The sequence below is a fragment of the Etheostoma spectabile genome, chromosome 21 (genome assembly GCF_008692095.1).
Source record: "Etheostoma spectabile isolate EspeVRDwgs_2016 chromosome 21, UIUC_Espe_1.0, whole genome shotgun sequence".
NCBI classification, from domain to species: Eukaryota; Metazoa; Chordata; class Actinopteri; order Perciformes; family Percidae; genus Etheostoma; species Etheostoma spectabile.
Genome location: NC_045753.1, coordinates 10784754 through 10810234, shown reverse-complemented (window position 1 = coordinate 10810234; position 25481 = coordinate 10784754). Strand labels below are relative to the sequence as shown.

General features: G+C 42.6%; 1 protein-coding gene across 3 annotated transcripts in view; it reads right to left on the bottom strand.

Annotated features, from left to right (window-relative positions):
• aatkb (apoptosis-associated tyrosine kinase b) overlaps positions 1-25481 on the bottom strand; it is an 83313-nt gene that overhangs the window by 17254 nt on the left and 40578 nt on the right. The window contains exons 1-2 of one of the 3 annotated variants that reach the window (XM_032501825.1): positions 12452-12558; positions 5468-5609 (exon numbers count right to left, since the gene is read on the bottom strand). In XM_032501825.1, coding sequence (XP_032357716.1) covers positions 5468-5570 — 103 coding nt within the window. In that variant the 5' untranslated portion in view covers positions 5571-5609; positions 12452-12558. Of the gene's footprint in view, positions 1-5467; positions 5610-8287; positions 8595-12451; positions 12559-25481 lie in introns of those variants that run through there. The other 2 variants (XM_032501824.1, XM_032501823.1) reach the window with 2 other exon arrangements.

The following is a 25481-nucleotide window of genomic DNA, read 5'->3' as shown; positions in this document are numbered from 1 at the left end:
CTTATATATTTATAACGCTGATGGAAACAAAGAGGGGAAGACCATATTAGAATATTTGCAGCTTTAGACAAGTGAGTGAGGAACAAGTGATTGTAATACAGGGTGTTCTTATTTGCACTATTACCTAACTAACATGAATAAATAAAATCTATGTATCCTGTGCACATCACAGATTTTTTTTCTATTATTAGAATAATGTAATTAGAAGACATGCAGCCTTGGCAGACCCACATCCGTGCTTTCTACTTGTTCGCTGTGACGAACTGAAAACCCCTGATTGACCTGGCAAGTTCTCAGATGTCTTCACAGCCAACACACTAACTCAATTTCCATTTGATAGCACCACATCTAAGCTGTGCGCTGCATCTCTTTCTCTGAGGAAAGCGTCTAATTTTATTTGCTAGAGTAGCCAGGAAGTCTTTAGCAAAATGTTCAGCGGCTAAATCACTCAGAGCCAAATGGACCTCCCATTATGCCCTTCCAGTCCAGTGCATCTTCTCTTGGGTCTCTGCCGAGATACCGAAATGTAGATCAGTCCTTGGGCATTTAAATCCACTTATGACGTTTGCCCAATTCTTGTTATGTAACTCAATTAGAAACGGCAGCATGGCGAGGATTCAGAGGTCGATGCATGTGAGGGACTGTGTAATTTTATTCAGCAGGTTTGTTCGAAGCACGCATGGAGTACATGTACAGCTCTAAGTGGAAGGAAATGGAATTGTGTGTGTGTGTGTGTGTGTGTGTGTGTGTGTGTGTGTGTGTGTGTGTGTGTGTGTGTGTGTGTGTGTGCGTGTGTGTGCATGTGTGTGTATGTTCAAAGGACGCATGGAATACATACTGCAGAGCACTAAGTGGAAGGAAATATCATTGTGCATGTCTGTGTGTGTGTTTGTTTTTGTGTGTGTGTGTGTGTGTGTATGTGTGTGTGTGTGTGTGTGTGCGTGTATCTGTGTGTGTGTGCATGTGTGTGTGTGTGTGTAGCTGTTCACAAGCCTTCTCTGAGTGGGTGTGAGGCTCCATTAGTCTTAGACAGCTGCAGCAGGGCGGGTCCTGGGGACGGGGCCAGGGACTGAGCCAAGCTCTTAGTTACAATACTGGTGTCTCATTAGGGACTCACACCTATCCACACAGTCCGCTGACTGTCCCAGTGCACAGCGGGATAACACAAGGAGACAGGGACATTTGCTGAAAGGAACCAGACTCGCACATAGAGCTGCTGAGTACTTCAACTCCACATCTACCTCAGAGATTGGAAATATGAGAGCTGAACCTACAGTACATGGTTTTTGCCTAAAAGCAAGACCATTTTATTCAGTTTCTTCTTTGAGGCTGAATAACTGCTTGTTCCTGTGTATGCATTTATTCCTTGTCTGTTATTTGTGTGCATTTGCTCTTCTCTTACGTTCCACACTTCCCTCCATTCTGTTGCTGTAAGTTCAGCTTTTAAGTTTAAATATTTTATCAACCTGTAAAGCACTTTCAACTGCTTTTATTTAAAGGAAACGGTGGTATACATATAAAGCTAAACTAGAATAGCTGAAGGAAAAGAAGCCAAATCCAGACCAACAAATATAAGAAAGTAAAAGAGTGGAAATATATTAGCAGTAGAGAATGAGAGGAAATGTATTACCATTTCAGCCTTTATATTTCTTGTTAAAAACACCAATCCCTTTCCCTCGTAATGTCACTGGGCGCGGCCGTCCTGAAGCTGCAGTACTAACTCCCTGACCCCTGTCCCTGTTATACCATATGGGTTCTATTATCCACAGGAGACAGAGCATGAGTCAAGGACCGGTTCACTCAGGATCCCAGAACATGAGAAAATAGTTTCTCACACAACCACATACATACATCCCCCTCCCCATCAACAAGCACTGTGATTATACACCCGCCCCCTACCTCCCCACACAAATATCATTGTGGGACAGCAATTATGACAATCATAAATATTACGTTTGGATTTTGTGTGCGCGTGCAAGTGTTCATATGGGTCTATGTTTATGCATATGTGTCTATGTGTGCATATATGTGGGTGTTGGTATTTGTGCGTGCATGCATCCTTGTTTGTGTGTGTGTGTGTGTGTGTGTGTGTGTGTGTGTGTGTGTGTGTCCGATGGAAAGTTGTGTCAGATGTTTGTCCGGTGACCATACAGATGTTTTTGGGGCTTTAAATATTATATATATTATGTTATATGTTGACTGTTGGAGCAGACATGTTCTGTGTGAACAGAAAATACCACTAGGAGTAAGTTAGAAAATTAACTACTAACGATTATATTTAATGTCGATTAATGTGTTGATTATTTTCTCGATTCATCAATAAGTCGTTTCTAAAATGTCAGAAAATGGTGAAAAATGTCAATCATTGTTTCCCAAAAAGACTAAGTTGACGTCCTCAAATGTCTCATTTTGTCCACAACTCAAAAGATATTCAGTTTGCTGTCCCAGAGGAGAGAAGACACTAGAAGATATTCACATTTCACAAGCTGACGTTAGAGAATTTATACTGTTTTTCAAAAAAATGACTCAAACCGATCAATTGATTATCTAAAAGTTGGCAATTACATTAATAGTAAAAAATGCATTCTTTGTGATTTGGTTGAACCAACCGCTCTTAATATTTGGCCGTTTGAAGCAAGTGTGTAGTTTCTGTCGCCCCCATGAGGAATCCTAAGTAATGATACAAGCCTTCCGTGATCCTCTGCGCAGTTGCTAGTAGCCAAGGAGGATACGGAAGATTAAAAAAACATAATGGACTCTTACGACGAAACAATCTTCTGAACATACTGAGAAATCCAGAGGGAGTTTGCAGCAACTCATTTGGCAAAAATATCAAAAAGTGCCACACTGAAGCTTTAAAGACGATGATTTAACTAACTGTGTGAATGTAAATGATCACATTCACTTCCATTTGAGATTAAATGAAGCCTGATTCCAGGAGTTAACTGCGTGGGCATGATCCATTAAGTCTCAGCACACTCTGGTGTCAGAAGTTTATCAGGCAGCATCGGCCCATTAACGCACAACGAGGACCATTGTCACACAGAGGCAGGACAGGAGAAAGACAGCGACACAGGGCGAGAGGAGTATTCTCACTGGGGTTGTTGTGCTCTCGCATGCCTGACATTCCAGCAAGCAGCAGCGAAGGCTGGCCGCCGGGACGCTGTTACGCAACAGGCAGATGTTTGTGGGAGAGAGGGAACGCTAAAGAGCACAGAGTCCATTCTGTGGGGACCAGCGCTGAGGGATTGTGGGATAGGTGGAGAGCGAGCTGACCCGGGCCAGCGTTAGGGCGGGACTCACTCCAGGGACAGACTTTGACTAAAGCCAGACACTCAGCTCTCCTTTCATTACTCTCACTCCCTGAATGTGGACTTGCACGTGTAAGACTCTGGCACCTTTTACAACGCTGTTGCATCAGTTTGCAGCAATATGACTGAAGACGTGACTTGCGAAGCACTGACGAACCCTTAAAGATGATTTCATGATAGGATATTCTTTGGCTACCCATTCATCTTATATTTTATCACTTTTGACCCTTGTGTTGTCCTCCCGGGTCGAAAATGGACAGAAATGTGACATTTCCGTCCCTTTTTTAGACTTATTTAGTTTTCCCTAACACCACCTTAGTATCACTAGTTTTACACTGTATACTTTTTTGGAAGTCATGTTCAATAACCCTCATTTACATAGAATTATACCTAATATTTGAGTTAAAAAAGCAGAAATTATGAATTATTTTGACTAATAGTTAAGATCAGAGGAATGAAAGTGATCAATTGTATTTGCAAAGAGCGTTGGAAGGAATCCAATCCATTTTATTAAAGGAATGGATGTTGATGGATAATCACAGACTGGAATATGTCAACTTTTACTTAATACTATTTCAAAAACACTTTAATTTGTTTTTCAAATGCTATAAAATTGAATAAGACCCAAAATTAATGAAAGTCGAGATTTGTACTTGGCAAAGAGCGTTGGGTGGAATCAATCACGTAATTTTGGGGAATTAAAAAGAACATTGATATAGGACAACATGGGGACAACATGAGGACAACATGAGGACAACATGAGGACACCATGAGGGTTAAATATAGAGCAGGGATTTCACCGATTTAATCCTCAGAGGAAAAAAGACGCAGCAGCGAGTCCAAGCGATGTTTGACAACACTTCTACTCAACAAGCTATATAGAAAAATTTACATTTATTTACTAGTTTATTCATACATTACAACCCTGTCTCACGGCAGTTTGTGAAATGGTCACGTTATTGTGATCTATAAGAAAGCCATGACACTGGGCTGTGTGTTAAGCTACTTTTGGGAACCCAAGACTTTTGTAAACTCCTTTCAAGCACCAAAACAATTGACTTTAGGTTTGTTTTCACAACAGATGTGTGAAATATGTCTTTATTATCTTTTTATACATTGACCTGGAGCACATTTCCGGCCTCACCATGGAGAAAGCTGAGCTTGTTTGAACGTTTTAATATGAAACATATGGGGATTAGGTTATTTGCAAAAACCCTCAAAAGGAGAATTCAAGGAGATTATAGAGAATAAAAGGGAGTGGCAGATCAAGTTGGACCTTAACACTCAATATTCCCTTTCATTTCTCTGTAGGATTCTTTAAAACTCCAGGCTCCAGGTGTTTCCATGGTTGCACCAAACACAGGAATAAAATGTTCTTATTTACCCAAAACCTCAGAGTGGTTTTCTCTCTTTGGGGACCTTTGTGATTTTTAGCAACATTTCACATTGCGCTTGATTGCTTGAACATATTTCTGTGTACAGATGGAGCCAGTCATGAATCAGATTTAACCCTTAGATAACGACCCTCCTGCCGGGGACCGCGGGAGATTGGGGTTTACATGGTCTTGTTTAAATGGATCCCCTATAGAGCCCCCCTACAGGTTTCTCTATAGACCCCCCCCCCCTCTACAGGTTTCTCTATAGACTCCCCCTACAAGTTTCTCTATAGAGTCCCCCTACAGGTTTCTCTTTAGAGCCCCCCCTACAGGTTTCTCTATAGAGTTCCCTCTACAGGTTTCTCTATAGAGCTCCCCCTACAGGTTTCTCTATAGAGCTCCCCTACAGGTTTCTCTATAGAGCTCCCCCTACAGGTTTCTCTATAGAGCTCCCCTACAGGTTTCTCTATAGAGCTCCCCCTACAGGTTTCTCTATAGAGCTCCCCTACAGGTTTCTCTATAGATCTATAGACGACCACCATTCAACTCGAAAAAAAGTTGTATAATCATTCCAATGACGCCGTAGCTGTTCAGTTAAGGTAAATAAAGTTAAAAAAAATGATCCCCTTTAAGGTGTTATGTGGGCTTTTTGGAGTTAATAAAAGCAATAAAATATACATGTATGGCCCTTGATGTGATTCTCATTTTGGCCCTTTTTTGGCAGTCCTGGTTTAAAGGGTCCCGGGGTTAACCATAACAGAAGTGAAGACTGGGACTCACCAGATCGAGCCGGTTGCTTGGCGAGCGGCAGGGAGAGCTCGGTGAGGGGCAGGATGTAGACGTCCGGGCTGCCCTGGGAGGCCGGCGAGGCCAGGGTGGACATGTCTGCGTGGTACTCCTCCCCTTCCACATTCTTGAACTCCTGGAACACCGATACACAAACACACCGAGAGGTCAAAGGTCATGCAAAGGAACAGGTTACTTGCATTAGACCCGGGACACTGGTTGTGAGACTTGAGGACGTGAACATGCAAAACTTGGAAACAAAGCTCACAAGCATTCCCTGATGTGCTTTTAGGGCCATTGGAGATCACATGATGAGGGGCGACTGCAGGAAACAACGCATTCATTATTAATTTAACTTGTTTTCATTTTAAACAAATTGTTTATCAGAATACAGCATATTGTATAGTACAGAATACACATTTTCTAAAGGCTCAGTCTGCCACTTTAAAAAAAAACAATTCCAGTGCTGGTTCCATGGTATAAGAAGTTTGGATAGTCGTGGAAACATGAATTGGTCATGTGACAATGGCTGGGAAGATCGGCAGAACTGGCAGCCACGTGGCAGTACTCTGATCCAAGGGAAATCCCAGTTGTCCTATTGACAGCACTCATAGCCCTTTATTGGGGGGGGGGGGCATATTTCAGGGAGAGGGGGGATGGGCACCTTCTTGCCCCGCCCCTGCATATAATGGGTGCATATCTACTTGATGCAATATGTAATATTTGACTGCTCGATGTACACATATATGTATAAAGTTGGAGAAAATGTTTTGAAAAAAACAAAATTTTCCAAAATTGATATTTTGGCTGGACCATTGAGCTGAGATAAACTGAAGCAAGCTGTCCTGGCCGCCTCAGTGTTTCTCCGAGCCGCCTTGTGAGACGGATTGGAAACATCAACGTGTAAACAAAGCCAGTCGGATTTACCCAGAGGATTAATTACAAGCAAACATTATATGTAACTCAATCCACAACTTCACAAGTAAGCCTGATGATTTTAGGACTGAGATGCTTTCTGGAGGCAGGCAGAGCAAAGCTCAGGGAGAAAGGCTTCTGTGTCTCAAAAAATAATAAAAGAAAAAGTCACATCAAAGCCAAAGATAAGCATACTGAAAAACTAATGAGAAAAGGGAAATTACTTTTGACTTTATACTGCATTTCTATTTCCCCAAATGGCACAGAGGAGGAGATTGATACATGTGAGTCTTCACAACCCTGAGAAGCAAAGAGAGATTTTGGACATGAAAAAAGATGTGAACAACAAAAAGCAGGAACTGCTTTGGACCTGATTACTAAGAAGTGGCTGGAACTACATGTCCAAATAAAACCCAACAGAAGAAGTAACATATAAACTAACAGGTAACTTTTCTTTGCATGAAAAAAGATGGCTGAAATCCCCATGTGATAAGTACTTTCTACTCTCTTTTTATTTGATGGATCGACTCATCTGGTGGAGCGTCTTTCCCAAAGTGAAAAAAAACGATTCTGTATTCATGAATTTGCTTTGGGAGTGATGATATGGATGTGATGAATGAATAGCATAAAAAAAGAGATGCGTCAATGTCAGATACAGTTGCAATATTTCAGAACATGCAAGCTTTTGAAAATCCCGTAGTTCAAATGTTTTTTTAGTTAGTCGGTTACATTGCAGCCTGGTGTGGATGAACAGTGAGGAGCCTCTGAATGATTCCTTCTGTGTCAAAGACACATTGCAGGATGAAGCAGAGGATGGAAAGGCTAGAGGTGAAGGGGGGAGATGGGAGAAAGGAGGGGGAAGAAGGGAGGGGGGGGGGGAGGGAGTTGGCTGCATCCACAGACCGGATGTCAGAATAAAAAGTCTCTTAGTTGGGAGCTGAAGAGCAGTGGGGTCCCAACACTGGAAAAATGTGACCTGCTGCAGCCCTCTGCAACACCCCCCCCCCCCCCAACCACCGCCACCAAACACACACACACACATACAGATGCACACATATACACATGCATAAACATAGACCCATATACACACATAGACACATTTGCACACAGATGCACACATAGACATGCACACTTGGACACATATGCATAAACATAGACCCATATGCACACTCACATGCACACAAACACACACCTCCATCTCAAACGTTATCCTGTCCCCCAAGAATGCGAGCACATACACACTTATGCACGCTTGCACACCCTCTCTCTGCCTCAGATCCAAATGTTCACACGGCCCCTGCTCACCCTCCCGTACAACATGTGGTTTCACTCTCCACATCGACACACACACACGCACGCACGCACGCACGCACGCACGCACGCACATACACGCACACACGCACGCACGCACGCACGCACACACGCACACACGCACACACACACCAGCATTTACAGAACAGCTGAAGTATCTCTCATACCCATACATCTTGCAGTAAAGAGTATCAAAACTAGACCCAAAAATCATGAAATGTTTTGTAATTTTTGCAATTAATCAATAGACCTTTACGAAGAAACTAAATCAAGCAATAGAAAAGACCCATTACATTTTCCCAGAATTCAAGGTGACATCTTCAAATTGCCTTGTACAATCAACAGTCCAAAACTCAGAAGATATTACAACGACATAAAACAGGCAGAAGCAGAAAACCGTCACATTTGAGAAGCTGAATCAGATAATATTTGGTAGTCTTGCTTGATGAACTTGTTTTTCCAGCTAATCAATCAATTGTCTAAACTGGTCAGGACTCAATAAAACGTAACTTCCCTTTTGGTTAAATAAGCAGCACAAACCATCTTTGGACAGCGTTTCTGTGACAACACAGCATCTCGTCTTCTTACCTCTCCTCAGAGTCCACCGGTAAGGTTGGCATGTCAAACGCCCTCAGCTTTGGTTTCAGCATCTCAACCTCTCTGATTTAGCTACACACACATATAACAACACACATACACACTCCGTGGCCCACCCAAGATTCCCATTTGTGTGATGGGTGCAGGGCAGCAGGAGGGTGGCGGTGCCAGGAAGAGCAGGCTGCAGAAAAAGGCCAGATCATTCTGCAGAGAGAGTGTCATTGTTGAGTCCAGAAGAGGATGAAGAGGCTTCGTAGCTGACCACTGACTGTCCCCAGGACTTCTGGGATGGAGGGAGGGATAGAGGGAGGGAGGAGGGGAGGGATAGAGGGAGGGAGGGAAGGGAGGGATAGAGGGAGGGAGGAAGGGAGGGATAGAGGGAGGGAGGGAAACAAGAAGCTGGGGAGAAGAAGGAAAAGGAGTACTCTATCTCCTAGTTCACAAGGCGATAACCAATCACCAATCGGGTTGTCTCACGAGGGGGAGAGGAGCAAAATTGAGCCTCCACAAAAATGTGAGGGAGAAAATACAAGTGGAAGGGGGGGGGGGGTTCACATACTATACATGTGACATCACTTGCTCTCATCCTGTCTTTTTCTCTCTCCCCCGAAAGCCAAAGAACATCTGTCAGCCCCCCCCCCCACACACACACACAGACGCGCACACACACACAGACAGACGCACACACACTCTTCTGCTTCACACTCTGTGACCTCCGAACCTGAACTTCAACTTCATCACTACAAGCCTTAACCTGAACGCTAAACTTAACCAGCAGTGGAAGAAGTATTCAGAGCCTTTACTTAAGTAAAAGTACTACACCACACTATAAAAATACTAAAAATTACATTTAACTGTCCTGCATTGAACATGTTACTGTAAAGTGCTCATATTCTACTCATTTTCAGGTTTGTAATGGTATTTGAGGTTATACCAGGATAGGTTTAAGTGGTTCAATTTTCAAAAATTACCATAATTTTGTTGTACTGCACATTGCTGCAGCTCCTCTTTGTGTGTTGAGCTCTCTGTTTTAGCTCCAGAGTGAGACATCTCACTTTTGCGCCATCTTTGTTGGGAGTCCCACATGTGTACTAAGTACTGCTAGCTTACAGAGTATGAGGGCTCTGACAGTAGCTAGGTAAGGACTACTAGCCAGTCAGAAGCAGAGTATGAGGGCCCTGACAGTACCTAGGTAAGGACTACTTGCCAGTCAGGAGCAGAGTATGAGGGCCCTGACAGTACCTAGGTAAGGACTACTAGCCAGTCAGAAGCAGAGTATGAGGGCCCGACAGTACCTAGGTAAGGACTACCGCCAGTCAGGAGCAGAGTATGAGGGCCTCCTGACAGAAAAGGCCGGGCTACAGCAGAGCTGTTTGGAGAAACCCCGTTAAACCTTTCATCAAATTAAGGTGGGCGGGGTGTACATGGAGTGAGTCATCTTTGACAACTGAAGTGAATAATTCATTAAAACACATTGTCGGCTCAAATGCTGTATGTTTTTTTTTAAACTGTTGTCCCGAAGAATTTAAAGAAATGTGAGGGACTAAATCCGGTTATCTAACCCCAAAGTATTCCCTCTCACAGCCGAGATGTTGTTGGAGGAAGTTCTCTTCTTTCCTGTCTGTAAAACACAGAGAGCTCTTCTCTCTCGTCCCCTTGATGTTTTTTTTCCTCTGAAATCCCCTCTTCCTGCTCTGGGAGAGGCCGTGTCTAATTCCAGATGGAGGCCCTTAGGCCGGATGCACCATGGCCTCATGGGTATGCCCTTCCTCACGCCCTCGGCCCTCTCTTTGCCCCTGCCCCCCCACCCTGGCCGGCCCCTTCCTTCTGGACACACCCTGACAGGTTGGAGCTGGGTTGGTCCGGCCCGCTGAGACCAGAAACACAGGAGGCCATCATGGTAAGCAACAACAACTCAAGATGCACACTTCTAAAACACTCAAGAAGAAGGACGGGATGTTTTGTAATAGGCTGCAGACCAAGGTCATAACTTTGGGTTCAACACTGGGGGGGGGGGGGAAGGGTGAGATCTCCCCTTTTCAGCAAAATTTAAATTTGGAGCATTGAAACATTCATTTTGTGTGTTCTGGTGAATTCTTTCCTTTTCTGAATCAAGTTAGGGTGCAAATGTCTTTATTTATGTAAATGAAATTATAATTGGTTTGGGGTGGCCAGTTTTGATTAAGGGGGGGGGGTTAAATCCCCGGAAATTACGCCCATGCTACACACACATCTGGAACCACTGCAGCTGTATGCTTTATAAGATATTCAAAGTGGAGAGAAATAAAAGAAAGGTAGAGATAGACAAAAAAGATATAGGTGTAATTGCATGGGGGGGTTACAACCCCCCCCCCCCCCCCCCCAATATTCCCAACTGGCTAGGGTAATGGAGTCAAAGGGTTTAAATGCTGAGGCAAGCACATATTTGTTTTTAAGATGATGACATAATTCCTCATAAAACATCCCAGAACATGTGTAGAGTTTTGAATCAGCAGAAAGTTTTGATCAATAAAGGGGATTGATTAAATAATATAATAATAATAATAACAATATAATGACAAAATAAAGACATTTGCATGAGAAAAGGGACAAATTGTTGCAGAAAAATCCAACAAAATGGAGGAATTTTCCAAATGTTCCTGTGTAACGACCACAGACACCCATTACAACCCCCCCCCCCGCCACCCATATTCAAACAATCTCACATGTTCCTGACTCTGAGAAAAGTCTTCCGACAGATTTAACCGTGTGCTTCTCACGTAAACATGTCTAATTTCCCTTTAGTCGACCTGAATCATGTGTTAATTTCCTACATAGGTTGTGTCATAATTACCAGTTGGGAATAACTCATGGATTTGACAGTTCAAGTGCAATGTACGAGTATGAATCACAGTGGGGCTTTTTGTAGAAAAGGAAAGATAAGAGGTGTAAGCATCACAGCAGGGTGTTAATTAACAATTACTTTCTTGTCTTGATTTATCCATAACAGTTTTCATTTCATGGGTCGACGTTCCGAGCCTAGAGTGCGATGTGAAGCAAAGCTTTGAATCTTGTAACCTAAATGGGGATGAAATAAATCGCGGGCTCTTCTAGACTTGTCATTGGACGGAAAGGCGCTGCGGAGGGGTGCCGATGGAGTGCAGCGCCTCTAGTGGCCCAGAGGGAGAGCCGTGCTCCCTGGTGAATATCGTGTTATTTATCACGTTAGTTATTCAACATTTTTCAGCAGTTGAAGTGCAGTGTCAGACAAGTAAAAAAAAAATGTTGTTAATGTTTTAAATATTCAAAGACAAAAAATAGCACCCCAAAAGTGATTTTTTTTTTCATAATAGAGCACTTTAAACACGCAAAGCTTTTTCAGGTGAGGACTTATAAAGCCCATGAGAATGAAATTAGGAATTAATTCAACTAAAATTAAAGGAATGGATGTTGATGGATAATTACAGACTGGAATGTCTCAACTTTTACTCAATACTATTTCAAAACCACTTCATTGCTGTTCAAATGATAAATTGAATAAGACCCAAAATGAATGAAAGTAGAGATTTGTACTTGGGAAAGAGGTTGTGTGGAATAATACATGTTATTTTGGGAATTAAACAGAACAGTGATATAGGAAACGGGTCAATTTGACCCGAGGACACATGCGGGTTATGCATTTTTGCAGTCCTCATGCACAGCCCCTCATTCCTTCAACGTACGCAACACACAACACACTGCCTTCCTCTCTCCCTGTCCTATTTCCTCTAGTGTCGTGACCCATTTAAGAATGGGGTCTACACAATGAACACAAGACCGCCCTGAGGACCTGCAGGCGTCCCGTCGCTACGTAAACACAGCCTCTACTACCTTTGTCTGCGGCTCTATTCCACTTCCAATCAACCTGTTCTAAGTTTAACACGTCTGGAGAGCCTGTGTACTGAATTACATGGATGTCCTAATGAGAGCCTGAGAGGAATGCTCCGCGTTCAGGCCATTTGCAATAACGTTCACGGGCAAGAGGTTAACTATCCCATGCAAGACTCCATTAAAGAACTAGTTATGATTAATGAGAGTAGAGTACGCACAGGTGTGTCAGTTTGTCTTTATGGCTCAGATTTCTTTCATGTTTCACGTGGAAGTGGAAAACAAGTTCAGCTCTAAAAAGAGAAGCACCTTGAAACCACCGGTTTTGCTTTTCTTGCAGCAGAGGCAGGCCAGCAGAGGAAGACGAAGGTGAAGAGGCCCGAGAGGGAGATGGCGACCACGGCCAGGGAGGACGACCAGGAGCTCATCTGCGGAGCGCCAGCTGCAGGACACAAGACAGAAGATCAGGGAGGCTCTTACACTGAATGTAAATGTAATGTAAATGTGTTGTATTTATATAGTCCTTTTTGCATAGCGCTTTTTCCAGTCTTAACACTGCTCAAGCGCTTTTACATCTACAGGGAACATTCACCATTCACACAATTCATACCACTGTGGCCGGGCTGCCGTACAAGGTGCCACCTGTCATCAGATATACCACTCACACATTCACACTTGATGCGCAGCACCGGGGCAACTCGGGGTTCAGTGTCTTGCCCAAGGACACTACGACAATGACTGCAGGGCAGGGGATCAACACCACCACTTCCGATTGGCAGGCAACCGCTCACCACTGAGCCACAGCCGCCCTATAGATGTATCTCTGTTTGTGTGGGACTCCATTAATGGGATCAAGGGATACTAAGGCTTGATGGCCAAGGGCGTAACTGGGGGTTCAACATGAGGTGTGTGTGTTGTGTGGGTGTGTGTGTGTGGTGTGTGTGTGTGGGGGGGGGGGGTGATACAGTATCTCAACTGTATGAGGAGGTCCTGCAACATGTCAGCATGTATTGAGAAAGGTGACAAAAACATAGAGAGAAACTGTCAAAAAAGAAACACTTTTGGGAAAAAAAGGTGACAAAAACATCAAAAAATTGTTAAAGAAATCATGAAAAAGGTAAAAATACAAAAGAAAGAGGAAATAGACATCTGTCGGAGGAATCCCGCATTATTTCGCCATCAACATAGACTAGTACGGCATATGAGAGCAATTGGATTCCATAACTAAATGATGTAACCCACCCAGATCACCTGATTTGAAAGTAGGTTTTCCATCGCATACCATTCCTAATGCATTATAGAGTTTATGTCTTATATGTACTCATTTTATAGAGTAGTACTATAGAGAGTCTCTATTTCATTTAGCGACATTCACGTTTGATTTATGGCTTGCAGTCATGTTTTGCTGAAAATGAACGCTCTGACCATTCTAGCTCTGCAGGATTCTCCGGTGCCGATGGCTATATGCTTGTTGATGTATCACCTTCATCAGGAAATGGAGATGTATCCTTTGCACCAAGAGGCTTTTCATGAATATTCATAAAAAATAGCACTGGGAGGGCAATTCACAAATAAATAAATGCTTAACTTTTTCTAGCTGTGACTCAAATTGTTTTACCAATAAAAAAGGACAATTTTTACATATTTCAAGACATTATATTCCAGAGGTACAGAGAAACACAGCGCTTTAATAATAACCTTGGCTTTATTGAACAATTTGTAGTAGGTTGTATAAATACTGTAAAGGGTATGGGTAAATATATGTGTGATAGAACTTTTGAATGAATATTTTCATGAAACAGATTGTATTATTTCTGTAGACTTATTTTGTTCATTTCATATGGTAGGAGGGATAGTGGTAGGAGTACATACGTTTTACTTCCCCAACTCCTTTTTGCATTTTTGAGTACTAGAAATTATGGGAGTTTTATTTTGTTGTTCAACTGTTTTTTTGGATGATTTATTGTACATGCTCAAAATAAAAGGTGTTGTTGGTAGTTAATGACGATAAATGAGGAACGAATGAGTAACGAATGTTTAGTTAATGAGTGTTACTGACTGACTGGGATTCAAGCACATGATTAGTGTTTTAAAGATGGAAGTTACAGTTACAGGAATGAGTAACGGACGATTAGTTGAGCATTGTTAAGTTCAGGACACTTAAACTTACTAAATTAATGACGCGTCAAAGCACACAAAACGAGACACAGACGGTAATGAGCAGTTTATAGACTTGCCGAAAAGGAGAAGAACAGATAAGAAGCAACTTCACCAGCTGCTCCTGACGATCTTCGAAATCCTCTCTGTAGTCAGATCTTTTATTACACACACACACAAGGATAAGGAATAACAGACATTGGACTGTGGTTATCTATATATGCAACAAGAATGCAGGCTCCAAAGTGCAGGGCTGTTCGAACAATGTGTTCCTTGAGTGCCTTGAAACTCTGCCACTCTGCCACCTAATCTGTTAACCAGCAAAATGGACGACAGTGTTAAATGCACACATAATAATAAGCAGGAAAGTCACACTACTTAGAAACTACTTAAGAACTAAGAAAATAAAAGACTTTATCAAAATGAATTCTCTATCAAGCATTCAATACCATTGGTACTGAGTGGTCGTTACTCATTAACGAAGGACTATAGCATTTGCTTCCATAGTTAAGCCCTGTGGTACTGGAGTGAAGTGATATCTCACACTGAGTGGCTGATCATTAGAAGAATGATTAGTTAAGCATTCTGACTGTTTCAGTAATCATTTGTTACTATGTGAATGATTGAGCCTGTAAATTACAAAAGTACCACACCAAATACTTATTAAATCCACATTCATTGTACACCTTGTATTGCCTCCTCATACTTCGATGCTTACTTACTGTTGAAGATGAGAGGGAACACACCAAAACACACACCAACCTAGTTCATCCTTTAAAATTAAGCCTTAAGAAATGGAAATAAATCCGCTCAAAGAGCACCAACTAATCTTTTCATTGAAATAAAAGCACTAAAATCCAAAAGATATTGTGACTTAGAAGTGCACAAATTATGTAAAAAGTAAATAATCAAAAGATACTGTTTCCAACAGTGTCCAAGGGTTGTGTTAATGAGAGAGAACAAACATCGCTTAAGAGGAACTTGTGTATTTACAAAGAAACTAAAGAACAAATGCTGGGAAAAAAGGAGATGTTAATTTATGGAACAGCTGCAGTGAAGAAAAAAATCATGTATAACATGAGCAATTTTAAGAGACTATGTATATGAATATATTGAATGTATACAAAAATGACTCGAGTGATTGTTTCATTCCTGGGTTTATACCCTACGTATGTCTTGTTGGATGGCTTATATTTGGTTAATGAAATGCCAAAAATGGAGATGTAGTCAGTAGGCTCAGTTGGTAGAGCAGGCGACATTTGCTATAGAGGTTTTCAGTTTAATGCAATGAAAGGCCTAAAATGCCCAAAACACAATAAAATAATAATCTTTGAACGCCCTGCACACCCTGTTGTTTCATGCTACGCCCTGCTGGGCCCTGCTGACACCCTGCTGGGCCCTGCAGTGCCCTGCTAACCCTGCTGGGCCCTGCACACCCTTTGTTCCTGCACACCTGCTGTGCCCTGCTACACCCTGCAGTGCCCTGCTACGCTCTGCTGTGCCCTGCTACACCCTGCTGTGCCCTGCTACCTGCTGGCACTCACACCTTGGACTAGTACAACTTCTATTCTTGCTCCATTTCTCTCTCATTCGCCGCTCTGAGCCTCATTCGTACCACTGAGGCAATTTTGACTTTGTGGTTAGTATTATGCTCCATGTGTGTTCACGTGCCTGCTGTCCACCTCCAAAATAATATCTTGTTCCAATTTTGGGGGCATTTGTGGCAGTGGGGGTGATTTATTTACACGTTCACGACTGCTTCTGAACGCAAGGCCTGCCTAGAAAAAGATTGGACGGACAGCCACGCAGGGGCCGCCTTCAGCTGCAAGTCTCTGACACTGATTCCTGCTAAAAGCACTGACAACCCACGCACCACACACACACACACCACACACACACACACACACACACACAACACACACCACACACACACACACACACACACACACACACACACACACACACACAACACACACACCACACAAACACAGAGAATTTCTGCTGCCAGTTTCTGCTGATCCTCTGAAAGCTGGTGCGAAGGGCTCTCGGTAGTATCAGCTCTTAGTGTAATTGGACAGGTGCAAACACTGTGTTTGCAGGCCGGCTGGCAGAGTGCAGGAAGACAAGAGAATATATAAAAAAAATAAAAAATAAAACAGGCAAATGAACAGTTACAAGCAGGATGTAGTGGCTGAGGGGTTCCTGGATCATGGGGAGTCCCAGTCACCATTCCACTGTAGTGGCTGAATAAAACAGAGGAGCAACGATGTCATACAAATCCAACCCTGAAGCGACTGGGAGGAAGACGCCAGCTCGCTAATTCGGTCCACAATAACCTTCAGTGCTTTAATACACTGCAACAGCCATCGATTATATACTCTTTAGTGCAGGGGGGTTAATAACGAGAGCACGAGACACATTCTGTCTCTGTTGTGGGTTATTTAAAACTCCCTCGCTTGACCGTCCCATCTCCCCGTGAGCACGAGACGGGAGAGAGGGGCTGGGGACGCTGCTCGGGATTATATTTAAGGAACACTCTCAGGTCCACGAGCAGTCACATAAAAACAGAGCATTTAATCCCGGAAATAACTTGTGCATTTTTATTTTAACCTTGTGTTGTCCTTCCCCGTCAAAATTGAAACAACACTTTTGCGAGCTTTTAATAACATTTTTAACTTTTTCTCAATGTTTTTGCATGTTTTTTCCAATGTTTTGTACTTTTTTTTGTTTTCAACTAGTAACAATAACTTATTAACTTTAGTTTTACAGTTATTTTTGGAAGTTATGGTCAATAAACCTCATTTTTAGGAAATTATACCTAATGTTTTGAGTTAGAAAAAGAAATAGGAATATTAGACTAAATTAAAGGAATGATGGTGATGGATAATCACAGAGGAATATGTCAACTGTTTATCAACCACTATTTCAACAACACTTCACTTTGTTTTCAAATGCTATAAAATTGAAGACCCAAATAATGAAAGTAGAGATTGTGTGTTTGGCAAAGAGCGTTGTGTGGAATCAATCATGTTCTTTTGGGAATGAAATAGAACATTGATATAGGAGCAACGGGCAATTTGACCCGAGGACAACATGGAGGGTTAAGAAGAGCAGCATGTACGACTGACAACCCCCTAGTCTGAACCTTTGGACTGATCTGACATGTCATCCAACCCTGATGCATCTCTGTCAGCATCACAGCGCGTTCAACGAAACTGGGACTTCTGCATCAACCCCCCCCCACTCCTCCCCACCCAGCCCCCCCATCTCTCCCCATACCATCTATCCTTTCTTTCTATCTACGTCTCCAACTATTGACACTTTGTATGGCCGTAAACCGGCAGACAGACAGACCTTTGTGGAGCTGTCGTCCCCCCCCACACCAACAGCCGCCAGTCCCTGTGTTGGAGGCCATATTGGAACCCCCCCCCCCAGGGTCCTTCCCCAGACGGGTTCTACCTTTACACCCACTCACCTCTCTCGGCAGCATAACCACCATTGTCTGGTGCTCAGGGCCACCATGGGCACAGTTTGCACCAGTTAGGACGACACACTGGGACATTATCACCTGCTCCTGAAAGAGGAAGGAACTGAGTTTTGCCGATAACCGCAGCAACCAATACACCGTCATGTTACCTTATCATATTTATAACGCTGATGGAAACAAAGAGGGGAAGACCATATTAGAATATGTTATCTTTTCCACGTCTTGTGTATTCCAACAATGCAAATGATTTGGTTCTTACCAAGATGAAAAAAAGGTGGATAAATAATCTATTTTAAGAGTGAATTGTATTATTTTAGTGTCAACTTTACACTATAATCTTGATCAGCAAGCTTGTAAAGATAGATAAACTTTATTCATCCCACAGTGGGGAAATTCCCTTGTTAAAGCAGCAGCAGCAGTTCACAGTAAAAGCAAAAAAAAACAAGTAAACACACAAACAGCCAATGAAAAAAACGTTTAGACTGAATTAAGTGGCATTAAATAAAAGTATTGTAAAGTGCGGTCGCATAGTTCAAAAACAATATTGCAGTGTAGGTAAGTGACGTTAAAATGTATTGAAGATGTAATTCAATTAATATAGAAAAAAGGAGGTAACAATAATATAAATGATATTGAACTGTGACCATAAATAATATGAAAAAGTAAGTATGTACGGGGAAAATATAAATTCAGTATTAAAGATACAGAGAGTGCGATCTTGCTGCATGGGACAGATCAGTTCTCCTTATTCTGAGCACATTTCTCTCAGATTTAGTGTTTTATCTTGGTTTTTTCCCTTGCGTTGCAGTGAACGAGTGACAAAAGTAGAGCTGCAACTATGATTATTTTCATGTCAATCATTGAGAATGTACAGAAAATGTGTGTGAAAAATCTGTGGGTCCCAAAGCCTAAGATGAGTCCTTCAATTGTTTGTTTTGTCCACAACTTAAAGTTTACTTTCAGTACTCAGTTCTGTACACAGAATGAAGACACTAGAAATTTCATTTAAGAATATACAATCAGAGAATTTTAATTTTCTTCCATAAAAAATTACTGACACTAAGCTCAATCACAATAGGTGCCAATTAATTCAATTAAGTCTGTCAATTCACTTGTCTAATAATGGATTATCAGCTCTAGTAACATAAACTTCATTCTTGACAACAAACCCCATCAAAAGATCAAAACTAGTATACAATTCCCCAATAACAGGGGTCGTGTTATCAAACTCAGTGGAGTCTTAACATAAAGCAAGGGTAAAGCGGCTTGTCTTTTTTTGAGGGGGTGGGGGGGACGGTGCCACCCCATGCCCCCCTTTATCCCTGCCCTAGTGTGTAGGCAGGTGCAGAACAAGCTAGTACGCAGTTGGTAGGTTGGTCAGCAGAGGGGAGGGATGGAGGAATAGAACAGACAGATATTAAATATATTGACGCTGCGCTGTTGGACAGTTTGGATTGTTCCAGTCAGCAACTGTACAAAACTGATGTTTTACATCCTTTTTTGGAATAGCTGAGATGAAATTGAACCCACAGCAAACACACATACAAGGACCTTGGTGGTGTTGTCTTCCCTAACTGGAAACTCAATTCCACTGACTGCTGAGCTCAATGAAACAGAGGGTCTGCTCTTGTTAGCTGTAATGAGCCCAGTCAGAAGAGACAAATGTTCCTGTTAAAGGACCACTTATAGTACAATCATTCAGGGACATGTCCACTCAGAGAGCTCATTAGCCGCATTGAAAAACACAAAAAACCAATTTACAGTGAAAAGCACAAGGGAGGTGGAAAGCAATTCTGTTCTGCATCTTTTCTCTCCTTTACTTACCAGCTCGGGTACCCGCGTAGCCTCAGCTAACAGGTGGTAGCATTTTTAGACTCCCGAGGGCAGGAGCTGACGCCAGACTGATGACTAAAGATGGACAAGGAACGCGAGTCATGGAGAGGGAGAGCAAGAAAGGTCTGAGAGAGAAGAAGAGGCTGAAGGGCTGTGTACGCGATCCCCCAGGAGAATCTCCCCAGCACTCACACAGAGAGTTATGAGCTGAAGAGCAGCAGCTCAAAGTCTGACCGAGAGAACCAGAACCAGAAAGTAAAGACTGAGTCTATATGACAATCTCACGTGTTCGCACAACGGAGACACAACTGGCGAAAAAAAAAAAATCACTGTTCTGCACTATGACTTGGCCTCAATCTACTGATGTGTGTGTGTGTGTGTGGTTGCAGAAAAGAGAGGAAGGCACTACCAGAGGGTCATCACAACCGCCCAGGAGATCATTGGACTTGCCTTCCCGTCCCTAGATGATCTCCCGCTGCCTAAAAAAATCCCAGAGCTTACTGAAAGATCCATCTACCCCCGATACTGCGTGTTGACTGTGTCCTCGGGGAGACGGTCAGAACAATTAGAGATCAAAGAAAAGAGAACGTTTTTCATCCAAGAGCCATAAAATAACTAATGCACTTGAGTTTGAGTTTTGAGGATGAATGTGCAGTGCAAGGGGGTAACTTGGTCAATACTGGAGCTTTGGGTGGGGGGGGGGTGGGGCAGAGAGCCCTCACTTTGGAGCAATGAGGTGAAAAATCTGCACTCGAATCGCAACGGGAAGTGACACCCTCTCTTTCTCTGAAGCAAAGGGGTGGAAGTATTTGGATTTAACTGGAGTTAGTGGTGGGTATAGGTTCAACTGTTCGAAAGGTTGGTGAGACACTTAATTGTTCAGAGAAGACTATGGACATGCGGTTTATTGTTTTTGGTTTATTTTGAGAGAAGACTGCAGTTTCAAAAGAGAAGAGGCAGGTTTCCAATTGATGAAGATGGAAGTTAGTATTTACATTTGACAATGTAGTGGTACATTGTGGAATAAAGGTCGATATATAGTTGCATAAAAGTCCAGTCTAAAAATGGCAGAGCAAGCCTGTGCTTTAAAAAAGAATAGCCTGCTGTAAATTTATATGATGCAGTAAATGTAATTATTGTGTGGTATGTTGTGTAGTGTTTACCAGAATAACCTGCTATTTATCATATTTTTTAGTGATATATGTAATACATTGTAACACGCTTTGCACAGTGCATGAGGTTTTGGGCAAGGAAAGGAAAGGACTGCAGATCAATTAGTTTGCAAAATGTGCAATGCCAATAAACACAACTATTCTATTCTCTATTCAGCCTGTGACACTGCAGGCCGTCATCATCATGATTTAGATTGCGGACGTAAACCTCAGCGTGAGGACACACCAAAACCTGCGACCTATGTGCGGTTAGATCCCAATCGCTGAGCGGCTGAAGAGACATCTTGAAAGAGTGCTTTCTTGACGAGAGCGTCGATGAGAGAGTCAGTACCTCGGCCAAGCTGTACCTAATATAGAGCAGGAAAACAGCAGGCGATTAGCTTAGCGTCGGCTGGGTTGCGTGGCAAACGCACAGTGACGACACAGACCGCCAGCCAACGAAATATCTCCAGCATGCGAGTAATCGTCCAACCTAAACCACCTCTAGTTGTTTTTCACATGTCTTTTTGGGCCAAAATTAAACAAACCAGAATACGTAATTCTTAGGAAAAAATGTTGCAGCTGCAGGTCTTAGATTAAGAGCTGGTTATAGGCTTCATATTCAGCCCACGGTATTGAGCTGTACCAACATAGCTTTGGACCTGATCCAAGAACTGAAGAGAAAACCTCTCCAACGAGCATGAACACCTTTGCAGTTCCAGGATGCGTTGCAAAGCTACTGGAATGCCTAAGATCACACAGAATCCCTTTTTGAAAGACCCATATTTTTTAGCCTACGAGCTAAAACATCTGAATGTTAGCTTATGATGCGAATAGGAAAACGCTTACTTAACATGATTTATGATTAATAATTATGGATTTATTTTTTACTCAGAACTCTGAGGGTAATCCAGACAGCTAGTGGACTATCGTCCAATTTGAGTTTTTGTTGCACACACTAAAATACATTGAACGTACACATGTTCCACCAAAACAAGTTCCTTCCTGAGACCATTTTGCAGCGCACCGTGGCTCGTCGGCGCTTAGCACCGCCCAGAACGATTGTGATTGGTTTAAGAGTTGCATAAACCAGATCACGTTTTTGTTCTCAAATCAGGAATGCTATGTGAACCGGACCCCCTTTGCAGCGACTGTGGAGGAAGGTTGGACATGCGAGGTTACTTTCACCAAAATGACCGCAGAAGTGTGACCTGGCAGGTAGGATTATAGCTGGGGAATTTCACAATGGAAGGCTCATCTTAAGTCTCATCTTAATCCAATTCAAGTCTCCTAATCTACGTATTTATAAATATTTTGTTTGCTCCCTACCCCCGGTTGCAAAAATGGTTGGCGTGTTGGTTGATAAAAAAAAAACAAAAAAAATAATTAAAAACACCACTTATTCCGGTTAGAATGTGTTATGAGATTGTAAGGGTATAATATTACCAAAATTGATTTTGTAGGGCCTTAACTGACTGTAGTATTGGCAAAAGGTTACATTACATTAAAGGTACTCTGAGCGATGTGACATGTTTTTTAGGCAACAACGTTGTTCGTCAATACAGCAAACATCTCACTCACTTGCCTGTCCTCTGAACACACTGTAAAAATGCAGTCTCTTTAGACAGATCCAGGGTCTAGAAACGGCAACAAATCAAACTGTGCCAGGGGAGGGGCAGGGGACGGGATGAGGAGGAGGGGGGCGAGTGGTCTCACTTTGGTTTGAAAATACTTGAATCTAACAAGTAGTCACCAACAATCACTTAGAGCACATTTAATTGTGTTACTTTTGTAACGCGTTACACACTGATGATAAGCAACTGAGCTTATCCTACAGGGCAGGGATGAGTGACTTGGCTTGTCAGAGACTAAAGTGGGGGACTGTTGGACATTTGATCCGAGCAGACAGACTGAGAGGAGTCCAAGCTCTGTCGACATAATGTGCATTAACTCTGCCGCTGCCTGAGGTGCAAGAACGTTGTTGTCTAAACAGATACATGCGTAAATATGTAATGGTTTTGTGTTTACAAGTTTAGTGGTGGTGCGTTGCCAGATTAATTAAGCCATTAGGTTTTGTTGCTAAGCGCTCATTCAGATAAGCCGACCGGCCATTATAGAGCCAGCGAAGCCCAGTTCCAAGCTGTGGCTTGTGATCCAGAAGGGGCACACCTCCCGACTGTCTGTGCAGGGTACTACAGCTCTGCCCTGGCTCTCTCTCTGTGCCCGCTGCTCATATCCAGCTCAGGATATCAGCGAGAGCGGACACCGTCACCCATCATCATCGAGATGATCTAAAGCTCAGCGGAGAGAAAGTGAAGGGCTGAAACAGAGCAAAAGATTGGACACAGGTATCCCAATTAAGGATGAAGAAGCAGAGAGTTGAGATGAAGAGTTTGATGAGATATTAATTCCAAAATGCTTTTCCAGGGGCTCGTATATGTAGACAGCTGCAAGTACCCTATGCACAGAAAATTTCCCATGGATATGAGCTCCTGCGTCACGGCCCTAGAATTGATTATCAAATAGTTATTGCTTATCTTGCACTTTTGTACATTAGCAGTTTTCTCTGACGATTGTGGCGTATCAGCATGCTTTTTTTTAAAGAACAAGCCTTGTACAACCCACCACCACACACACACACACACACACACACACACCCACCACCCATTTAAGGTACAAACGAAGAGATGGGATACAAAGAACATTCTATGTCGATGCAAATGTGACCTACAAGCATCTGTAAAGGACAACATCCACACATTCATCAAACTGAGCTCGCTCTACTGTTAGTTCATTATGCGTGTGTTTGCTGTGTGTTTGTGTGTGTGTGTGTATGTGTGTGTATGTGAAAAGAATGGCTCCTTTAAGGAAAAACCAGATTATTTGTAAACGTGGACTATTAGAGTGTTTTGCTGGAAACATTAACATTTGAATATGTTTCAGATAACACAGACTCTCCAAACTGCAAATCTTGAAGCATAGTATGTTATCCCTGTGAGAATAAGCATATGATCCACCTGCCAAATGTATTCACTGTACGGCTGGGAATGTGTGGAGTTTTTCTAATAAGGAGCAGAATCAACGCCTTTCCCCTCACAGGCAACGCTGGCGAGACAGCTGCATAACATCCTGCCGTTAAGTGGAGGGATGACTCTACAACCTGACGTGTGCATGTTACTGGGCCGATTTCAGAAAAAAAACTATATATACACATACTATCCAAAGAGAGGTAACATATAACTGTTCAGAAGGCTCAAAACATGTACAAACAGTTACAGTGTCTACTGTGTTACATCTCTCTCCCTCACCCTCTGGATACCCTAGTGTGTGTAAATGCGGTCAAATCCAGACTTTTTTTTGTTTATGTGGATTTTAGTTTTTATAAAGCTGCAGGAACTTGAACTCGTCTCCAGAAAGAACCTACCTTTGGGAAGAGTTCATGTCGTTTGACTTTATTTTAAGGTGTGTTATGTTATATTGAAGTCTAAAATGGAAAGAAAAAGAGCGGTTAAAAAAGTTGGTGTCTGCCTGTCTGTCTGCCGGTTGCCTGTCTGCCTGTCTGCCTGTCTGTCCGCCTGTGCTGTCCGCCGGTCCGTCTGGCCCGTCTGCCGTCGCCTGCTTGTCGTGTCTGTCCTGTCTGCCTGATTGCCTGCTGTCTGCCTGCTGTTGTCTGTATGTTGGTTGTCCTGTTGTCTGTCTGTCTGTATGTCCTATCTGTCTGTCTGTGCTGTCTGTTCTGTCTGTCTGTCTGTCTAGTCTGTCTGCCTGGTCTGTCCTGTCTACTGTTTGACAAAGCGCAGTGTGAATGCAAGAAATGCAACAATTGCACTTTCACCCCCCAAATTGCCACAGACTCCACTCAACTACAGGTGTAAAAAGCACCCTAAATCATCATTGCACATTATACATCTCAGAGGTTCAACCGTAAAAAGTATTTTAATTATATAAAAAAAGGATTTTCTTTCAGGACATTACACACTGATGAACTCTTCTGAATGCAAAACAAAACCACCAAGATGACCTGAGACTACCATTGCAGAAGGTGGCCAGCGCCAGGAGTTAAGTCATGGATGCGATCAGTAGCTGCTCTCCGTAAGACATGCGGGAGTGTGTCTGTGAGCTAAAAAACCAGAGGACAGAGACAAAGCTTCTTAGCTCACAGCAGACTGAGCCACGCTTTAAACAATGTAGGGCTGGTGAAACTAAATCACTGCTCCCCCTTCGGTCCTCTGCAACACTGGTGCTGACACTGTACTTCTACAGGACGGGACGGGGACGGGGACGGTGACGGGGTGACAACAGGAAAACAAATGGGCGAGGGACGTTTAGAGATGTTAAACACATGCAACTCAAGTTATTTTTATTCTGTATTATATTTTTCCATTCCGAGAGTGCTGAGTTTATATAGGGTTGGCACTCAATATATATACTATGGTTACATAGTATATAACAGGTAAAATGTGTATTAAGTGCATAAAGAAGCAAGAACAGATGGAAAAATCACAAAATGCATCAAATGACGATAGACATTCGTGTAATGTCACAAAAACTTTTAAAGATTTTGTTGTTGATCATTTACACTTTCAACTAAAAGGACGAACAAGAAAACATGGAGTCTTGAAAAGTTGGGACACCCTGCAGAGTTAATGATCTGTCTTTTAACTTTTTATCTTTAATGTGATAATATGGAAACGTACAAAGCTAAATGAAC